The 19527-nt window shown below is 43.5% G+C and overlaps 2 protein-coding genes across 3 annotated transcripts in view; one reads left to right on the top strand and one right to left on the bottom strand.

The window, feature by feature from the left end:
• Positions 1–10402, top strand: part of nudt15 (nudix (nucleoside diphosphate linked moiety X)-type motif 15) — a 32596-nt gene extending 22194 nt beyond the window's left edge. The window contains exons 1-3 of one of the 2 annotated variants that reach the window (XM_068040277.1): positions 934–1214; positions 7010–7206; positions 10030–10402. In XM_068040277.1, the coding sequence (XP_067896378.1) occupies positions 1057–1214; positions 7010–7206; positions 10030–10187 (513 nt within the window). In that variant the 5' untranslated portion in view covers positions 934–1056 and the 3' untranslated portion in view covers positions 10188–10402. Of the gene's footprint in view, positions 1–933; positions 1215–7009; positions 7207–10029 lie in introns of those variants that run through there. The other variant, XM_068040278.1, reaches the window with a different exon arrangement.
• A 1868-nt stretch (positions 10403–12270) lies between these two features.
• med4 (mediator complex subunit 4) overlaps positions 12271–19527 on the bottom strand; it is a 33052-nt gene continuing 25795 nt past the window's right edge. The window contains exon 7 of the mRNA XM_068040276.1: positions 12271–14028. Within this exon, the coding sequence (XP_067896377.1) occupies positions 13856–14028 (173 nt within the window). The 3' untranslated portion in view covers positions 12271–13855. The remainder of the gene's footprint in view (positions 14029–19527) is intronic.

The raw sequence follows: 19527 nt of genomic DNA, 5'->3' as shown, positions 1-19527 counted from the left end.
TCCATTTGCTGCTGCTCCGCCCGTCTTACCAGCCCAACTGTATCGTCCTGTCATCTAAGGATGAGGAATTGAAGGAAATTAGTATTAGTAAGAAGGTTGTGTTGGAGAATTTAATGGGGCTGAAGGTTGGTAAGTCCCCAGGACCTGATATTCTACATCCCAGAGTGTTGAAAGAGGTAGCTATGGAGATAGTGGATGCATTGGCGATCATCTTCCAAAATTCGATAGATTCTGGAAAGGTTCCTGCAGATTGGAAGGTAGCAAATGACACCCCACTATTTAAGAAGGGAGGGATAGAGAAAACAGGGAACTACAGACCTGAAAGCCTTACATCAGTAGTAGGGGAAATGTTAGAATCTATTCTAAAAGATGTGATAAATGGACTCTTGGATAATAATGATCTGATTGGGCATAGTCAACATGGATTTATGAATGGGAAATCATGTTTGACGAACCTATTGGAGTTTTTTGAGGATGTTATGAACAGATTTGATAAAGGGGAGTTGGTGGGCGTGGTATACTTGGATTTTCAGAAGGCTTTTGATAACGTCGGCCACAGGAGGTTGGTTAGCAAGATTAAAGCACATGGGACAGGAGGTAATCTAGTGACACGGATTAAGGATTGATTAACAGGCAGAAAGCACCGAGTGGGAATAAATGGGTCATTCTTTGAATTGGCAGGCTGTGAATGGTGTTGTACAACAGGGATCAGTGCTTGGGCCCCAGCTGTTCACAATAAATAAAACCATTTCAGTACTATGGCTAGGGCAGGTAATGCTGCAAACAAGCATTTGAGATGAAAGGTGCAAGAAAATGTGTGAGGAACGGCGACCCCCAGCCCGAAGAATAAAATGCGAATAACCCGCCACCCGCGCATGCGTATACACACGCCGTTGGTTCTGAGCGCGCATGCGCGCCGGCATTGCGGTTCCCGCCCCTTGCAGAGAGAGGGTGGCAGTTTGTGCAGTGTGGTGTTCACAGCCGGCGCTGCTTAATTAACGGATAGAGTTGGTGGCCTGTACGATCGGTGTCTCTCGGTTTGCCTGCTGTTCCCGGATGGCCAGTAGCGGCGGTACTCCGGCGAGGCGGCCGGGCGTAGGAGTGGCGGTTTTCGTGACGAGTCGGGAGCAGCCGAGCTGTGTGGTGCTCGGTAAAAGGAAAGGCTCGATCGGAGCAGGTACTTTCCAGCTCCCCGGGGGCCACCTGGAGTTCGGGTATAGTCTCTCTCCAACATATTCATGACCATATTGCAGTCAGCGAGTTCTGATGAACGGTCACGGACCTGAAACGTTGGCAGTAATTTTACGGCGCACCCCCCCACCCCGACCAGCGGGCTGGTGGCGTGGCGGGGGGTGACATGGCGGGCTTTCCCGACGCTTTCCCAGCCCCGCTGTAATTTTACGCGGGACAGCGGCGAGAAACGGCCTTTCTGCCCCAGGCCAATTAACTGCCACTTAAGGGCCTCCTGCTGCCACCACAGGTATTTTACCTATGGTGGCGAGATGGCAAAGGTACCAAGAGTACCTGGTGGCCTTCTGATGGGGTAGGGGGTTGAGAGTTTGGGGGAGGGCACTTCTGATTTGGGCAGCCTGTGTCCCACAGAGGGCTGGCCCCAAAGCCCCAACCACCCCCTTCGCACAACTCTCCGTCCACCCCCATCTGACCGACCCCAACCGACACTGACCCCTCCCTTGACACTGACACCAACCTCCTCCCTTCCCTTCCCTTCCTTCCTTTGCCTCGGCAATGCCCGGCCAATTGGCCCCGGCAAGGCCCCATGAAGGTACCATTGTTCCAGGGCCATTCTTCCTCTGTCTTCCAATGGCTGGGTGTAGTCCTAGCAGTGACCACTGCTCCAAGTGGCACTGCTGGGACTAAGAGCTGCCAACCCTGTAATTGGCCAGCAGCTCCATTAGGTGGGACTTGCTGCCTCAAGGAGGTGGAAGTCCTGCCCAAGGCCAATTAAAGGCCTGGGGAATGGAAAATCTTGGTGTGGCTCCCCAGGCCCAGCGGAGGCAGTTCACCCCTGACTTCTTGGCTGGTGGGTGGGGCCTTCTGCCCAATGTAAAATTCCAGCTGTTAACTGCTTCACTCTCCACAGAAACTGCCAGACCTGCTGTGTATTTCTGGCACTTTTTGTTATTGCAGACAGCGAGGGGTTTCACAGTTCACTGCAGCGATGCAGCATCGTCGTCTTTCACATCTCAGTTAGTTTCCTTTTTTAAAAGGGATTTAACCTAGTTATTACATTTCAACTCATTATACAATTGGAACCAAAATTGGAGCTCTGAAGAACATTTAACAGGTTGACAATCTTCTGTATTTGATAATGCCTTAAGTAGAAATATGCCAGTAACTTCTGTATCTTGGATTAACTGCAATCTAACCATATATTCTTTCTACAGTAATGGGTACTGTCGAGCAAGCCCATTGTCAACCTGGATATCTATTAGTACCCTGCCTCTCTGCCAAAAGTAGGGCTACTGCAAAAAACGGAAGGCCTTTTTTTTTAGTTGGACAATTTTTTACATTTGGAATTTTAACCTATTAAAGCAGGTAATATTCTGCAATAGCAGTCAGTCATTGGAAAGCTTTGAGTAAATTGGACACTACTCAATTTTATGGTCACATGAATCCATGCATGTAATCATAACAGGAGCACACAGTGGGAAAACCTTTCTGGCAATCTGGCATGTTCTAGACTTGAACATGATATACCTGACCATGTAGACCTCCAGTCTATTTGCTGTGTGCTCCAGATGACCAAACATTGGTGCAAATTGAGGAGCAGCCCCTTTTAAGCAGTGAAAAAGTGTTGCAACCTCTGGCACAGTAGAGACAGATGGTAAATGGTTTCAACCTGGCTGCAGAATGGGGACAAGGCCAGGACATCTGTAAAGTGATTCAAACAAACTTTCAATACCACTGCCTTATGTGACACTCCAGGTACTCAATGGTGCGGGGATGGTTCTCCAAAGCATTCTACTTGTCAGTGGTGCAGAAATCAAAGACAGACCAATGACTAAAACAGTTGATGCTGATAAACAGAATATACCAACCAAAATGAAAATAAATCTGAATGCTGGAAAGGCACTGCAGGCCTGTAAAAAGAAAAGATGTTTTGGTTTCCTCAAAACTGAAAAATAAGCGAGCCCCTTTATAGGACTGAACAATATTAATGAAGGGTGGTGGGAGGAGAACACAAGTAAAAGTAGAGTCAGCGGGAATTGTTCCTGCCAGTGCAAGGCAACCAATGGATTAAATAACTTTTCTGAAAACCTAGAAACTGGTGCAAATTAATGGCATTAATAAAGTATAAAAATTGTTAATTATGGTAGCAAAATGACAAGGGAAAGATATACAAAAAAGCTTCCAAATGGGATGAATAAAGTGAGAGGTAAATGAGGGAAGCAATCAAGGATAGCTGGGAGATGGTCAAATAAAAACAAAATACTGCGGATGCTGGAAATCTGAAATAAAAACCAGAAATGCTGGAAATACTCAGCAGGTCTGGCAGCACCTGTGGAGAGAGAAGTAGAGTTAATGTTTCAGGTCAGTGACCCTTCAGATGGGAGATGGTCAAGTTTGAATGTCAGTTTAGACTGATGTTCAGTCCCATTCATTCTCTATTCATTGGATTTTTGGCAAGCTTTATTTTACCAGGGAAAAGGAAACTTTTCCACACTGCTCAAATTATGTTTTAAATGTAAATAAGGGTAATTGAGAGTTTGAAGACTGAGCTGGTTAAAGTAAACTGGGAAATTAGGTTAAGGGATAGGACAGCAGAGATGCAGTGACAGACATTTCAGGAGATATTTCATAATGCTCAACAAAGATACATTCCAGTGAGAAAGAAAGACTCTAGGGGAAGGACGCACCACCCGTGGCTAACTAAGGAAGTTAGATAGTATCAAATTGAAAGAAAAAGCGTACAATTCAGCGAAGAGTAGTGATAGGTCAGAAGATTGGACAGAATATTTTTTTTAAAAAGCAACGAATGACTAAGAATAGTGAGAGAAATTAGAGTACGAAAGAAAGCTAGCTAGAAATATGAAAACAGATAGTAAGAGTTTCTACAGGTATTTAAAAAGGAAGAGAGTAAGTAAAGTGTTGATCCTCTAGAGAGAGAGCCTGGGGACTTCGTAGTGAAAAATAAGGAAATGGCAGAGGAATTGAACAGATTTTTTGCATGACATCCCAGAAATAATTGTGAATCAAGAGTTGAAAGGGAGGGAGGAACTTAAAATAATTACCATCACCAGGGAAAGGGTACTGAGAAAACTATTAGAACTAAAAGCTGGCAAGTCCCCAGGTCCTGATGGACTCCATCCTAGGGTCTTAAAAGAAGTGGTTGCTGATAATGGATACATTGCTTTTAATTTTCCAAAATTCTGGAAAGATCCCATCAGATTGGAAAATAGCGAATGTAACTCCGCTATTCAAGAAAGGAGGAAGACAGAAAGCAGGAAACTACAGGCCAGTTAGCTTAACAACTGTCACAGGGAAAATGTTAGAATCTATTATTAAGGAGGTTACAGCAGGTCATTTAGAAAATCTCAATGCAATCAGGCAGAGTCAACATGGTTTTGTGAAAAGGAAACAGTGTTTGACTAATTTATTAGAGTTCTTTTGCAGAAGTAACAAGCAATGTGGATAATGGGGAACCTGTGGATGTAGCGAAACACAAAAAGTTAGTATGCAGCTACAGCAAGTGATTAAGAAGGTAAATGCAATCTTGTTTATTGCAAGGGGAATGGAATATAAAAGTAGAGATGTTTTGCGACAGTTGTACTGAGGGTTGGTGAGACCACATCTAGAGTATTGTGTATAGTTTTGGTGGTCTTACATAAAGAATATAATTGCATTGGAAGCAGTTCAGAGAAGGTTCACTCGACTGATTCCTGGGAAGAGAGAGTTATCTTATGAGGAAAGGTGGGACAGGTTGAGTCTTATTGGAGTTTAGAAGGATGAGAGGTGATCTTATTGAAACAAATTAGATCCTGAGGGGAGTTGACAGGGTGCATGTTGAAAGGATGTTTCTCCTTTTGAGAGAGACTAAAACTAGGGGGGGGCACAGTTTAAAAATAAGGTGTCTCCCATTTAAGATAGAGATGAGGAGAACTTTTTTCTCCGAGTGTCATGAGTCTGTGGAACTCTTCGAAGAGCGGTGGAGATAGGGTTGGTGAATGTTTTTAAGGCAGAGGTAGACAGATTCTTGACAAACAGATTCAAAGAGTATTGGGGTTGGCAGGAAAGTGAAGTTGAGTCGACAAACAGATCAGCCATGATCTTAGAGTGGCGGAGCAGGCTCGAGCGGCCAAATAGCCTACTCCTGCTCCTAGTTCATACGTTTGTAATGTAATTTAACATATGGCAAAACAGCAAAAGACTGATTTCAAGGAGATATGTGCGAAACTGCCCAACCCCCTCAAAAGTTGGGTAATGTGAATGCCACAATAACAATGACAACCTTTTGCAAAGAAAAATGTCTCAAAGCACTAAAGTCATATGATATGGTACTGAGGAGGCCATTTGGTCCATCATGCCTGTGCTAACTCTTTGAAAGAGCTATCCAGTTAGTCCTATTCCCTTGCTCGTTTCCTCCACAGCCCTTCAAATTTTCCATTTCAATTCCCTTTTGAAAGTTTAGTGAATCTGCTTCCACCACCCTTTCAGGCAGTGCATTCCGGATCATAATTCACTGCATAATTTTTTCTTGTGTGGCCTCTGTTTCTTTTGCCAATTGCCTTAAGTCTTCTGATTACCAACCCTTCTACCACTGAAAATAGATTCCCCTTGTTTACTCTATCAAAACCATTTACGATTTTAACTATCAAATCTCCCCTTAACCTTCGCTACTCTGAGAACAACCCCAGTTTCGAGTCTCTTCTTGCAACTGAAGTCTTTCATCCTTAGTAGGATTCTAGTAAATCTCTTCTGCACCTTCTCGAAGGCCTTGACATCTTTTCTAAAGTTTAGTGCCGAATACTAGCCGCAATACTCCAGCTGAGGCCTAACCAGTGTTCTGTAAAGGTTTAGCATAACTTTGCTTTTGTACCCTATGCTTCTATTTATAAAGCCAAGGATTCCATATATCTTTTTAACAGCCTTCTCAACTCGTCCTGTAACCTTCAAAGATTTGTGTCTGCACACCCCCAGGTCTCTGTTCCTACATCACCTTTAAAATTTTACCAGTTAGTTTATATTGCCTCTTCCTATTCTTCCTACAAAAATGAATCATTTCACATTTCTCTGCGTTAATAAATTTCATCTGCCATGCACACATTTCACCAGTCTGTTTATGTTGTCCAGAAGTCTGCTTCTATATCTATTTTTATCATATACGATATTGCTACAACTCCTTTACTTCTACATTGGCAGCATCGTCTTCTCTAGTGAAGACCAATGCAAAATACTCATTTAATACTTCAGCCATGCCCTCTACCTCCACGAGAAGATCTCCTTTTTGGACACTAATTGGCCCTACCCTTCCTTTGACTATTTTACTTTTTGCACTAGGGATCACAATGATTTCAGCACTCATTGGAGGGGTGGAATTCAGACCATACGTAAACCTACATCACGATATGAAACCTGGCAGCCAGCTCAAGAATGACCCTGGAACATAGGGGAAGTAGGTCAACTACTTAATCCGGGAAAGGCCTGATAGAGAGATGTCGTAGATGCAAATATTAGAACACCAACATGCTATGCCTTTCAGTTTTATTCATGCTATTTATTCTCCCTGGTTTAAGGGGGTGGGAGGGAAACCATAAGTACAGGTCGATCAACTGGAGAATTAACAAGACACAGACATGACGGGATGAATCACCTCCTTCCATGTCGTAAATCTTTTTATGTAAATGGAAATTTGAAAATAAGAACTGGTTTGGTCTTTTAGATCTATGTACCATACTGGAACTTATTTTTAGACACCCTTTATAAGTAGGTTTGCAAAGTTTGAGATTTTACATTGATATTGCTCATTTTTAAACTCTCTTTTTAATAGAGAAAGCTGGGAAGACTGTGCTAAACGGGAAGTTCTTGAAGAAACGGGGCTTCACTTGAAGAATATATGCTTTGCTACTGTTGTAAATAGCATCAAGTTAGAAGAAAATTATCACTACGTCACAATTTTCATGCAAGGAGAAGTCAATCTGGACTATGATTCAGAGCTAAAGAATTTAGAACCACAAAAGAATGAGGGTAAATTTGTTACATTATATTCAGAATTTTTACAAGTGAATTTACAATCATGTTCCAATCATCCACAGCCTTGCACTTCCTTAAGTCCTCACAGCATCTATCTTTTATTAAAAAAACAAAATATGATGTGAAATATTTTCTAATGCTGTGTTGTATTAGCTTATGACTTCAAGGCAAAAGTAATTGTTCCCAACAGGTCTTTACAGCAACCTTACCCTCAATTTCGATTGTAGAAATACTTGTAACATCTAGCCCAGTCAATAAAATATGCTTTGAAAAGTACACCAAACACAATACAAAACAATCAGCAGACTTTGCCAATGTGTACAATGCAGTGGCTTTCTCCAATTACATCTGTCTCCCAGTGCAGTAATGCTTCATTTGTAAACTCAGCAAAGGAAGCAGTTTAGATTAGACTGTAAAAATGTTTTGTTCTGTAGTAAATTCTTTGACACTGATATAAAGGTGTATTTAGAACAGTTCCCCCCACACTGATGCTGTACTTGAATCTGTCTGAAACTTTGAGTTCAGATTGCTTCATTTTGTGTGGTCAGCTTACAGGTATTCATTTTTTTTAAATGTCTTTTATGTGCCACATGTACATATTGCTAGGTTTTACAGGTATAATGATGAGACCATTTCCAGAAAGGAGTTTTACACTATATTGCCTGACATTTTGTTTCCGTATTCTTTGTATTACATCACAAAACGCCCAGACTTGCAGAACAAAAAGAACAGTTGAAATAGGGTGTGATAACTTGACTTCTTTTGTAACAGTAAATCCAGTCAGATCAGCTGCCCTCTTCCCATTTGTTGGTTGTACCAAGTAGTGATTATTCTGAGGATCTCTTTGGGATCAAGATGGTTTCAGAATAACTTAAAGTGGCAATGAGAGTTTGGAACCAAATCAGTTCTCCATTGCAGACTTGATAAACCTATTGCTGAGTCAGGTAAGCTTGCATTATTCCAGAGCACTGTTAATGATCAATCAGCCAGAAAAACATAGGAACAGGAGTAGGCCTTTCAGCTGCAAGCCCATTGCTGATCTGTATCCCAACTCCCTCCACTTGTCTTGGCTCCATAATCCTTGGCTAGCAAAAATCTATTTATCTCATTTAAAATTTTTAAGCTAGTATCTATTGCTTTTTGTCAGAGATTTCCACACTTGTACCAGCTTTTGTGTAAAGTGTTTCCTAACTTCTCTCCTGAATGATGTGGCTCTGATTTTATAGTTATGTCCACCAGCAGAAAAAGTTTCTCTCTACCCAATCAATTGCTTTTAAAAATCGTAAGAACCTCTATCAAATCACCCCTTAGCCTTCCATGTTCCAGGGAATACAAGCCTTGTTTATGCAATCTCTCCTCATAATTTAACCCTTGGAACTTGGTAACATTCTGGTCAATCTGCTCTGCACTCCTTCCAATCTTCATATATAGTATCGAAGGTGCAGTGCTCAGTACTGTACACAGTACTCCAGATGTGGTTTAAACAGGGCTTTGTATAGCTGTTGCAAAGCTTCCTCCCTTTTATATTCTAACCCTCTAGTTTAACATTTTTATCTTTTTGATTATTTTTTTGTACCTGACTACTGAATTTTTGTGATGTGTACATAGACCCCTCCATCTCTCTGGACTTCCACTGTTCCCAGCCTTTCACCATTGAAAAAAAAAATGTGCAGATCTAATCCTTTTTTGTCCAAAATGGATGGTCTCTCACTTAGATGCCTTGAAAACCATCTGTCTCAGTTTTGCCCACTCACTTAATCTATTAATCACAGTCTTTGTAATTTTATGTTTTCATCTACACTACTTACTGTGCCACTACCTTTGTGCCATCTGCAAACATGGATGTAAGTATGGTTATCTAAGTCATGAATAAATGTAATTAGTTGAGGCCCCAACACAGATCTTTGTGGGACACCTTGAGTTACTTCCAATTTGAATATGTACCCATTATCCCTATTGTTTTCTACCACCTAACGAGGTCAATAATTTGGGTTCAATTCCATGAGCTTTAGTTTTAGCTAAGTCTCTTATGTGGGACCTTATTGAATGCCTTCTAGAAGTCGATACAAATTACCATCTATAGACATTCCCCCATCTGCTACTACACTTACTTCCTGAAAACTCAATTAGGTTTGTCAGACATAATCTACCTGTTACAAATCCATGTTGGCTTCTCTAATCAGCTCAAATTCATGTAAGTGCTCAGTAACTTTGTCCTTAATTATACTCCCCCACAAGAGATGTGAAGCTTAATAAGTCTAATTTCCTGGCTTCTCTTACTCACCTTTCTTAAATAATACAGTACTTGCAATTTTCTAATCTAAAGGGACAACTCCTGAATTGAAAGCACTTTGGCAGATTATGGCTGAGGCACTCACTAATAGAACCTGTAATGGCTAAAGTCAGTAGGGATTCTTCCCATTCAGCTCCAGATAACAGTACAGCCCAAGCAAGCAGGGTGATCCAAGCTGTGCAAGCAGTGGTAAATTTCCCAATGATCTGCTCTGGGAAGCTATGTGATTTCAGCTGGTTGAGACTCCTGGGTTTGGATAAATGGAACATGTTTCGCTGCTCACATTATATAGGCCAAACTGAAACCCTATGAGTGGGCATAGAATTCTCAGTAGCTTAAACTTGAAGTGTTTCTGCATGTTCTTGGTCATCAAGAATTTTTGATCTGTTGAAAAAGCCACTTCAAAGTCAAATGAGAACAAATGAACGCATTTACTTAATGTATCCCAGAGCATTTCACATCCAATTAAGTACCTGAGAGAACATATTAAACATAAGTTTCACATCAGCTTGTCTTTATTATAGGATGGGATTGGATCAAATGGGAAGACTTGCCATCAGCAGACCAGCTGTTCTGTCCTTTAGCTTGTGTGAGACAAGTTTATCATCCTTTTGAAGAAAGACTTAAAAATGTTGCTGGAAATGCACTAGTAAATGACAGTAATCATCCTTATTGTGTGTAATGTCAAATTAAGGGGTTACAAGAAGTGTGGAATCTCAAATGATGGTTTAGAATTGGAAGCAACCAGTAGAACCATTTAATTTTAATAATGAAGCTGTACATTAAAGGTACTTGTGTCAATGATCTAAACCAGGCCTTGCATGTATCTCTCCATATTTAAATATTATGTACTTGAAAATGGTGTTAAATGAGTAAATAAAATTTCCAAACTTTTAAGATGTAATTTCATTTCATAAATATAAACACCAGAGATTGATGGCTTGGGGAAAATAAATTACATTTTAAATCCCTCATACATATGTTCTATAACTCAGCAGCATCACATGAGGTTATACTGGTGCTTTATTTTCTATAAGCCCTCAAGATCCCCTGTTTGTAATGTGGTATGTTGATTACCATCCTTTGAAAGAATGAGGACTAAGATGAGCTATTTACCTTTCTTATTCATTGATTTTACTTTATCCAGTAAAGGTGAAAAATCTTTAGGATACTATAACTAAAATTCACCCCAAAACACGACAGTCCTGGTCAAGTGGTTCTCCCTACCCTCTTCAGTTATGTACAAGGTTGCATTCTGAACCACTTTTTTTTTCTCTCATCAAGAACCAGTCCTCACTGGGGGTTACCATTGATCAGATACTGAACTGGAGCAGCTACATAAATACTGTGGCTACAAGAGCAGGCCAGAGACTGGGAATTCTGCAGTCCTGACTCCCCAAAGCTATCTACAAGGCACAAGTCAGGAATGAGATGGAATACTCTCCATTTGCCTGGATGAAAGCTTGACACCATCCAGGATAAAGCAGCCCGCTTGATTGGCACCCCATCCACCACCAACGCACAGTGGCAGCACTGTGTACCAACTCACCAAGGCTCCTTCGAAAGAACCATCCAAACCCGCGACCTCTACCACCTAGAAGGACAAAGACAACAGACGCATGGGAACACCATGTTCCCGTCCAAGCCACATAGCAATATGACTTGGAAATATATTGCTGTTCCTTCACTGTCCCTGGACCAAATTCCCTAACAGCACTGTGGGTGTACCTACACCAGCTGGACTGCCACGGTTCAAGGCAGCAGCTCACCACCACCTTCTCAAGGGCAATTTGGAATGAACAACAAATGCTGGCATTGCCAGTGATGCCCACATCCCATGAAGAAATTTTAAAAAATTCAACTGCAAGTCAGTGCACTTCAGTTGTAAACAGCCACTCAATAATGTGCCCATCAACAGTTCAGCTTGAGTGAGTTATTGCTTTAGGTGTAAATTTTTACCAAATATAGGTTCACCAATGGGCTGGCAATGCCTTAGAACAAATGTTATTTCATTTTGGACTGGATGAGCTTTCCATTTGACTGCAGAAGCAATTGGCCCCCTCTTGACTCCAGGGTCTTTGTAACTGTGTATCTTCTACAAGTGCTAATTTTGTTTTTAGTGCAGGCTTAATACTGCAGTACCACAAGTAGTTAACACAACCTAAAACTCTGCTGCCCATTATCCTAAATTGCACTAAGTCTCATTCACCCATCACACATGCACTCGCTGACCTACTTTGGCTCCCGATCTGCCAACTGCTCAAATTTAAAATTGTCACCCTTGTGTTCAAATCCCTCCACAGCCTCATCCCTTTCCCAACATTGCAACCTTCTCCAGCCCAACATCCCTCTGAGAACTCTGCATTCCTCCAGTTCTGGCCTCTTGTGCATCCATAACTTCTTTCACCCAACCACTGACAGCTATGTTTTCAGTTGGCCAGACTCTAAGCTCTGGAATTTCCTCCCTAAAACTCTTCTCCTTAAAACCTACATCTTGGACTAAGCTTTTGGTTACCTGTCCTAATGTTTGCTCCTTTGGCTTATTATGCAACTGTGAAGCACCTTGAGCTGTTTTACGGCAAGTTATTCTTGTTAACTTAAACTCCAAGACAGCAAGTAGGAGCTCAGTAAGAATGAAAATCAGCCACAGCATTGTAAGTACAGTCAGCGATTAGAACTGGCATTCCCCGATTCTGCTCAAGAGATTTGATACTGAGTCTATTGTGCATTAACAAATGATCAGAAAATACCCTTGCAAGCAAATATTAAGAATATTCTTTACTGACAATATAAAAGTTAAACTTTTATTTACAATATAGAAAACACATTGTTCTGGTATGAAATGTACATCTTAAAGAGTGTACAATTTTAGTTTGCATTATTATGGAATTTTTTTTAACATCACAATGAAATAACCCCTCTAATTGCCCTTAATAGCAATCACTTTTGGGGGCTTATCGAGGTTAGAGATGTCAATGCTGGAAAGGATGGTTATTCTAAACACTAACATTTAAGGTATCCACTGGCAGCATTCATTCTTAGGTCAGGTATAACACAGCAAGCTACAAAGTACAGCTCCATCTACCCTAGCTCAAGAGCGTGCTTTAACCCAACCTCAGAACAACAATCCCTACTGCAGCAGTGAATTGTTCTACTTCCCTCAATATCCATCATAATGACCTTTGTGTTTAATTGCCAATACATCAAATTATAGGTAGGTTTATGCTTGTAGGCCCACACCCATTAGGACAGTCCCAGCTAATTTTAATGAGGGAGCATGTATACACAGCAGACTTCCATGTCATCAATCTGGGTTTCAAGTGCCATTGGTGAAAGGGCAGTTCTAAAACTTAGTTGCCAGTTCACTTTCACAATAGCGTAACTTTAAACCGCTCCTCTTAAAGTTATGATTTTCTTTTTCTCACGTTATCACCAGTTTAAAACTGTTGCTCTATGAAAATATTTTTAATTCTCAGGAACATGCATATTTCCTAACTTTTTTGACTGTTCGGCACTTTTCTGTAGTAAATTACCATTTTGTCGGTTTTCTCAGTTCTCCTTGCTGCATTATATTGACAACAGAATAATAAACCAATCTGACAGTTTTCCAGTAATCAGGCAGAGTCACTTACTTCCACTTCTGTGAAAGAATGTTATACAATAATGTCAGATCATAAATCAATTATTTGGCCTTGTGTATTACGTACGAAAGTCTACAGAATAAATTAATGCCAGATTTCTTACTATATAGTGTTACCACTGATTTTTTTAGATTAGAGATACAGCACTGAAACAGGCCCTTCGGCCCACCGAGTCTGTGCCGACCATCAACCACCCATTTATACTAATCCTACACTAATCCCATATTCCTACCAAACATCCCCACCTGTCTCTATATTTCCCTACCACCTACCTATACTAGTGACAATTTATAATGGCCAATTTACCTACCAACCTGCAAGTCTTTTGGCTTGTAGGAGGAAACCGGAGCACCCGGAGAAAACCCACGCAGACACAGGGAGAACTTGCAAACTCCACACAGGCAGTACCCAGAATTGAACCCGGGTCCCTGCAGCTGTGAGGCTGCAGTGCTAACCACTGCGCCACACTGCCTTCTACAATCAAGGATATTCACATTGGATAGTGAGTTCAACACTGGGGAGGAAAAAATGTCTTTTTTAAGCAGAACTTATCTTACTGCAACACCCATCAAAATATAGTTTCTTGATGTGTTCATACCAGGTCTGCACCAGAATAATAGGTGAGGAGTAGTACAGGAGTAGGCAAAACAAGATTTTCCAATGGTAGAAGTCCAAAGATTCAACAGAAAAAAGGCATGTTCTCTTGTTTTCAGTCAGAGTCACTACTACTGCTTGAAGAATCAGTCGACATAACTTCAACATCATCTTCATTCTCTTTGTTATGTCCAGGAGGCTCCAACATAAAATCATTGTTGTGATTTGGAGGTAATAAGTTGAGGGACATGTCATTTGACTGCCATGGATATTGAGGTGCAAGTACATCTGAAATACAGAAAATTTTCATCAACCACATTTGTATTTTATCCAAAACTGTGACAAGACTGGTCTCTTAAAGCCTCATTCAAGATTTGAAACTGATAATATTGTGTCGAGAGCTTTGTTACTAGATTAAATTGTGCTTTTTCAGTCAAACTCTTGCTCTGGAACAAAGACAATCGCTGCCCAAAGGCCCATTTACAAGATAAGAACTTTTTACTGAGCAACCCAATGCCATTCTTGCCTCTACACTCCCTGCCACCTGCCACCTCCCCCCCCCCCAAAAAAAACTGATGGTCTCAAACTCCTAATATGATGCATTCTTGCCTATTAATATACATTTAGCTTTGTAACACCATTTCAAATTTTATGAAATAATATTCTTGGAAGGCAAAATAAAAGTACAGATCAGAGACTGTCTTAAAATAGCACTAAATTCTATCACAAAACCACAAGCTATGCTTCCTCTGAATTGAAATATATGTGTGATCAAAATATAAATGTAATCTATATACACTATGCAAATGCTAAAAAAGCCAGTTTCTCTGTATAAATTTGGAATATCTTTAAATGTCAAATTTATGATGGTTTCAAATGATTCAATCTCCGTAATGGTCTTCCAGTTAGGGTAGCAGAGGCAGAAATGCGAGTCATTCAAGAGGGGTTAATTGCTGATACTGTGGGGGTGGGGTGAGAGAAAGGAGATCGTACATTTCTGCAGAAAGATGAATTAAATGGCCCACATGACCAACCTCAAGAACTTATCCTTGTGATCAATAAGGTGTAAAAGCAGGAATACTCAGACTTCGACTAAAAACAATCTCAAGAGATTAATATATGTCCAATTTACTATAAATCATCTGTGGAAAGTTTTGCTTTCAAAATGGACAGCAATTATTTTGTCATGCTCATTTATGGCATAGGAGGCCACCATTCGGCCCATCGAGTCAATGCTGGCTCTCCAGAGAGCAATCCAGTCAGCTCCATACTCCCCTCTATACCCATTGCCCTTTAAGTTTTTTTCCTTCAAATGCTCATAGAATTTCCTTTTGAAATCACTGTCTCTGTTTCCACCACCCTCGTAGGCAGCGAGTTGCACAAAAACGTTATTCCTCACATCCCTCCACACATCTTGCCCAAAACCTTAAATACATATCCCTGAGTTCTTGTACCATCATTTAATGGTCTTTCTTTGTCTAGCTTATCTAAACCTGTCATAATCTTGTACACCTCTATCAAATCTCCCCTCAATCTCCTTGACTCCAAGGAGAAAACCCCAGCTTCTCCAACCTAACCCATAGCTAATATTCCCAATCCCTGGAACCATTCTGGTAGATCTCTGCACCCTCTCAAGGGCCCCCATATCCTTCGTAAAGTGTAGTGACCAGAACTGGGCTAGTTAGGGCCTAACCAGAGCTTTATAAAGGTCTGCCAAATGATGCTTCACCTCCCGAAGGACGTGGATGAGCTTTCCGGACGTCGATGGTGGGCACTGAGGAAATAGCTTATTACCTGCACCAGATTCCACCCCCCCCCCACCCCCGTCCCCTTCCCTGCTCCACCCTCTCAGCTCACCCCCTCACAACCCCGTCCCAGCCCGCCCCCCCCTCGCACCATCTTCACCCCGCACCCCCTTCCCCTGCACCCCCCCCCCACCCCCTCCCTCTACCCCTCCCCCTTGCATCCCCTCCTCCCACCGGCACCATCCTACACCTGTGTAGGGGCCCCAACAACCCCACTGCCTTGTGGGCGTCTCGGGAGAGACCAAGGCTAAGGGAGTAAACCCTAACAGAAAATCCGGAGCGGAACCCCGTAGGCGGTCATGTGTCACCTTTGGCATGTTTCCGGCAGTTCCTGCAACCATACTGGTGCCAAACGCCGTGTCCTGCACTCCTTTGGACCCCACCAGAAAGGCCGAGAGGGGGGTTTTGACGACTGGGCAACTCTCAACCTCCATAAATTTGCCCAGGCATGCGCCATGGAGAGGTCACTCCATAGTTGCCTCACAGCGACTGAAACAACACGGAAGGCAGCAGTTACGGGTTATAAGTCCAGATAAATTGGCGTAGAAACTGGGCGCCACGGGTTGCCTTTGTCGGTGGGAGAGGTCATTGCACCTCACTGGACAGCTACCGCCCGCCTCAAACCGGGCAGCCCCCGGTCAATAAGGTTCTGTCCCGCCACAGTCTGCCTGCTTCAATGGGTGCTTGGAGCTCAGGGTCATTGCCCGAAAGGTGGACTGATACACCGCACCAAACAACATGAAAAAAGGAAAGAAGGTACCAGCCCTTCGCTTTGCAAGCTGGAACGTCAGAACTATGTGTCCTGGCCTGTCGGAAGACCTTACACAAATCAACGATTCTCGGAAGACCGCCATCATTAACAACGAGCTCAGTAGACTCAATGTGGACATTGCAGCACTTCAGGAGACTCGCCTCCCCGCGAGTGGCTCTCTAGCAGAGCAAGACTACACCTTCTTCTGGCAGGGCAGGGATCCTGAAGAACCAAGACAGCATGGAGTGGGCTTCGCCATCAGAAACTCCTTGCTCAGCATGATAGAGCCTCCCTCAAATGGCTCGGAACGCATACTGTCCATCCGACTGCTCACCACCTCTGGTCCAGTACACCTACTCAGCATCTATGCTCCAACACTCTGTTCCGCACCTGAAGCTAAAGACCAGTTCTATGAACAACTCCAGAACATCATTAGCAGCATCCCCAACACCGAACACCTATTCCTGCTGGGGGACTTTAATGCCAGGGTTGGGGCCGACCATGACTCATGGCCCTCCTGCCTTGGGCGCTATGGCGTTGGAAGGATGAATGAGAACGGGCAGAGACTGCTTGAGTTGTGTACCTATCATAACCTCTGCATCACCAACTCGTTCTTTCACACTAAACCCTGTCACCAGGTTTCATGGAGGCACCCAAGATCACGTCGTTGGCACCAGCTAGACCTCATTGTCACAAGGCGAGCCGCCTTAAACAGTGTTCAAATCACACGCAGCTTCCACAGTGCGGACTGCGACACCGACCACTCCCTGGTGTGCAGCAAGGTTAGACTCAGACCAAAGAAGTTGCATCATTCCAAGCAGAAGGGCCACCCGCGCATCAACACGAGCAGAATTTCTCACCCACAGCTGTTACAAAAATTTCTACATTCGCTTGTAACAGCCCTTCAAAACACTCCCACAGGGGATGCTGAGACCAAGTGGGCCCACATCAGAGACGCCATCTATGAGTCAGCTTTGACCACCTACGGCAAAAGTGCGAAGAGAAATGCAGACTGGTTTCAATCTCATAATGAAGAGCTGGAACCTGTCATAGCCGCTAAGCGCATTGCACTTTTGAACTACAAGAAAGCCCCCAGCGATTTAACATCCGCAGCACTTAAAGCAGCCAGAAGTACTGCACAAAGAACAGCTAGGCGTTGCGCAAACGGCTACTGGCAACACCTATGCAGTCATATTCAGCTGGCCTCAGACACCGGAAACATCAGAGGAATGTATGATGGCATGAAGAGAGCTCTTGGGCCAACCATCAAGAAGATCACCCCCCTCAAATCTAAATCGGGGGACATAATCACTGACCAACGCAAACAGATGGACCGCTGGGTTGAGCACTACCTAGAACTGTACTCCAGGGAGAATGTTGTCACTGAGACTGCCCTTAATGCAGCCCAGCCTCTACCAGTCATGGATGAGCTGGACATACAGCCAACCAAATCGGAACTCAGTGATGCCATTGATTCCCTAGCCAGCGGAAAAGCCCCTGGGAAGGACAGCATTACCCCTGAAATAATCAAGAGTGCCAAGCCTGCTATACTCTCAGCACTACATGAACTGCTATGCCTGTGCTGGGATGAGGGAGCAGTACCCCAGGACATGCGCGATGCCAACATCATCACCCTCTATAAAAACAAAGGTGACCGCGGTGACTGCAACAACTACCGTGGAATCTCCCTGCTCAGCATAGTGGGGAAAGTCTTTGCTCGAGTCGCTCTGAACAGGCTCCAGAAGCTGGCCGAGCGCGTCTACCCTGAGGCACAGTGTGGCTTTCGTGCAGAGAGATCGACTATTGACATGCTGTTCTCCCTTCGTCAGATACAGGAGAAATGCCGTGAACAACAGATGCCCCTCTACATTGCTTTCATTGATCTCACCAAAGCCTTTGACCTCGTCAGCAGACGTGGTCTCTTCAGACTACTAGAAAAGATCGGATGTCCACCAAAGCTACTAAGTATCATCACCTCATTCCATGACAATATGAAAGGCACAATTCAACATGGTGGCTCCTCATCAGAGCCCTTTCCTATCCTGAGTGGTGTGAAACAGGGCTGTGTTCTCGCACCCACACTTTTTGGGATTTTCTTCTCCCTGCTGCTTTCACATGCGTTCAAATCCTCTGAAGAAGGAATTTTCCTCCACACAAGATCAGGGGGCAGGTTGTTCAACCTTGCCCGTCTAAGAGCGAAGTCCAAAGTACGGAAAGTCCTCATCAGAGAACTCCTCTTTGCTGACGATGCTGCTTTAACATCTCACACTGAAGAGTGCCTGCAGAGTCTCATCGACAGGTTTGCGTCTGCCTGCAATGAATTTGGCCTAACCATCAGCCTCAAGAAAACGAACATCATGGGGCAGGATGTCAGAAATGCTCCATCCATCAATATTGGCGACCACGCTCTGGAAGTGGTTCAAGAGTTCACCTACCTAGGCTCAACTATCACCAGTAACCTGTCTCTAGATGCAGAAATCAACAAGCGCATGGGTAAGGCTTCCACTGCTATGTCCAGACTGGCCAAGAGAGTGTGGGAAAATGGCGCACTGACACGGAACACAAAAGTCCGAGTGTATCAGGCCTGTGTCCTCAGTACCTTGCTCTACGGCAGCGAGGCCTGGACAACGTATGCCAGCCAAGAGCGACGTCTCAATTCATTCCATCTTCGCTGCCTTCGGAGAATACTTGGCATCAGGTGGCAGGACTATATCTCCAACACAGAAGTCCTTGAAGCAGCCAACACCCCCAGCTTATACACACTACTGAGTCAGCGGCGCTTGAGATGGCTTGGCCATGTGAGCCGCATGGAAGATGGCAGGATCCCCAAAGACACATTGTACAGCGAGCTCGCCACTGGTATCAGACCCACCGGCCGTCCATGTCTCCGTTATAAAGACGTCTGCAAACGCGACATGAAATCGTGTGACATTGATCACAAGTCGTGGGAGTCAGTTGCCAGCATTCGCCAGAGCTGGCGGGCAGCCATAAAGACAGGGCTAAATTGTGGCGAGTCGAAGAGACTTAGTAGTTGGCAGGAAAAAAGACAGGCGCAAGGGGAGAGCCAACTGTGCAACAGCCCCAACAAACAAATTTCTCTGCAGCACCTGTGGAAGAGCCTGTCACTCCAGAATTGGCCTTTATAGCCACTCCAGGCGCTGCTTCACAAACCACTGACCACCTCCAGGCGCGTATCCATTGTCTCTCGAGATAAGGAGGCCCAAAAGAAAG

The sequence above is a fragment of the Heterodontus francisci genome, chromosome 10 (assembly GCF_036365525.1).
Source record: "Heterodontus francisci isolate sHetFra1 chromosome 10, sHetFra1.hap1, whole genome shotgun sequence".
Lineage (NCBI taxonomy): Eukaryota > Metazoa > Chordata > Chondrichthyes > Heterodontiformes > Heterodontidae > Heterodontus > Heterodontus francisci.
Note: the sequence above shows the minus strand (reverse complement) of the source record. Positions and strands in the feature narration are given on the sequence as shown.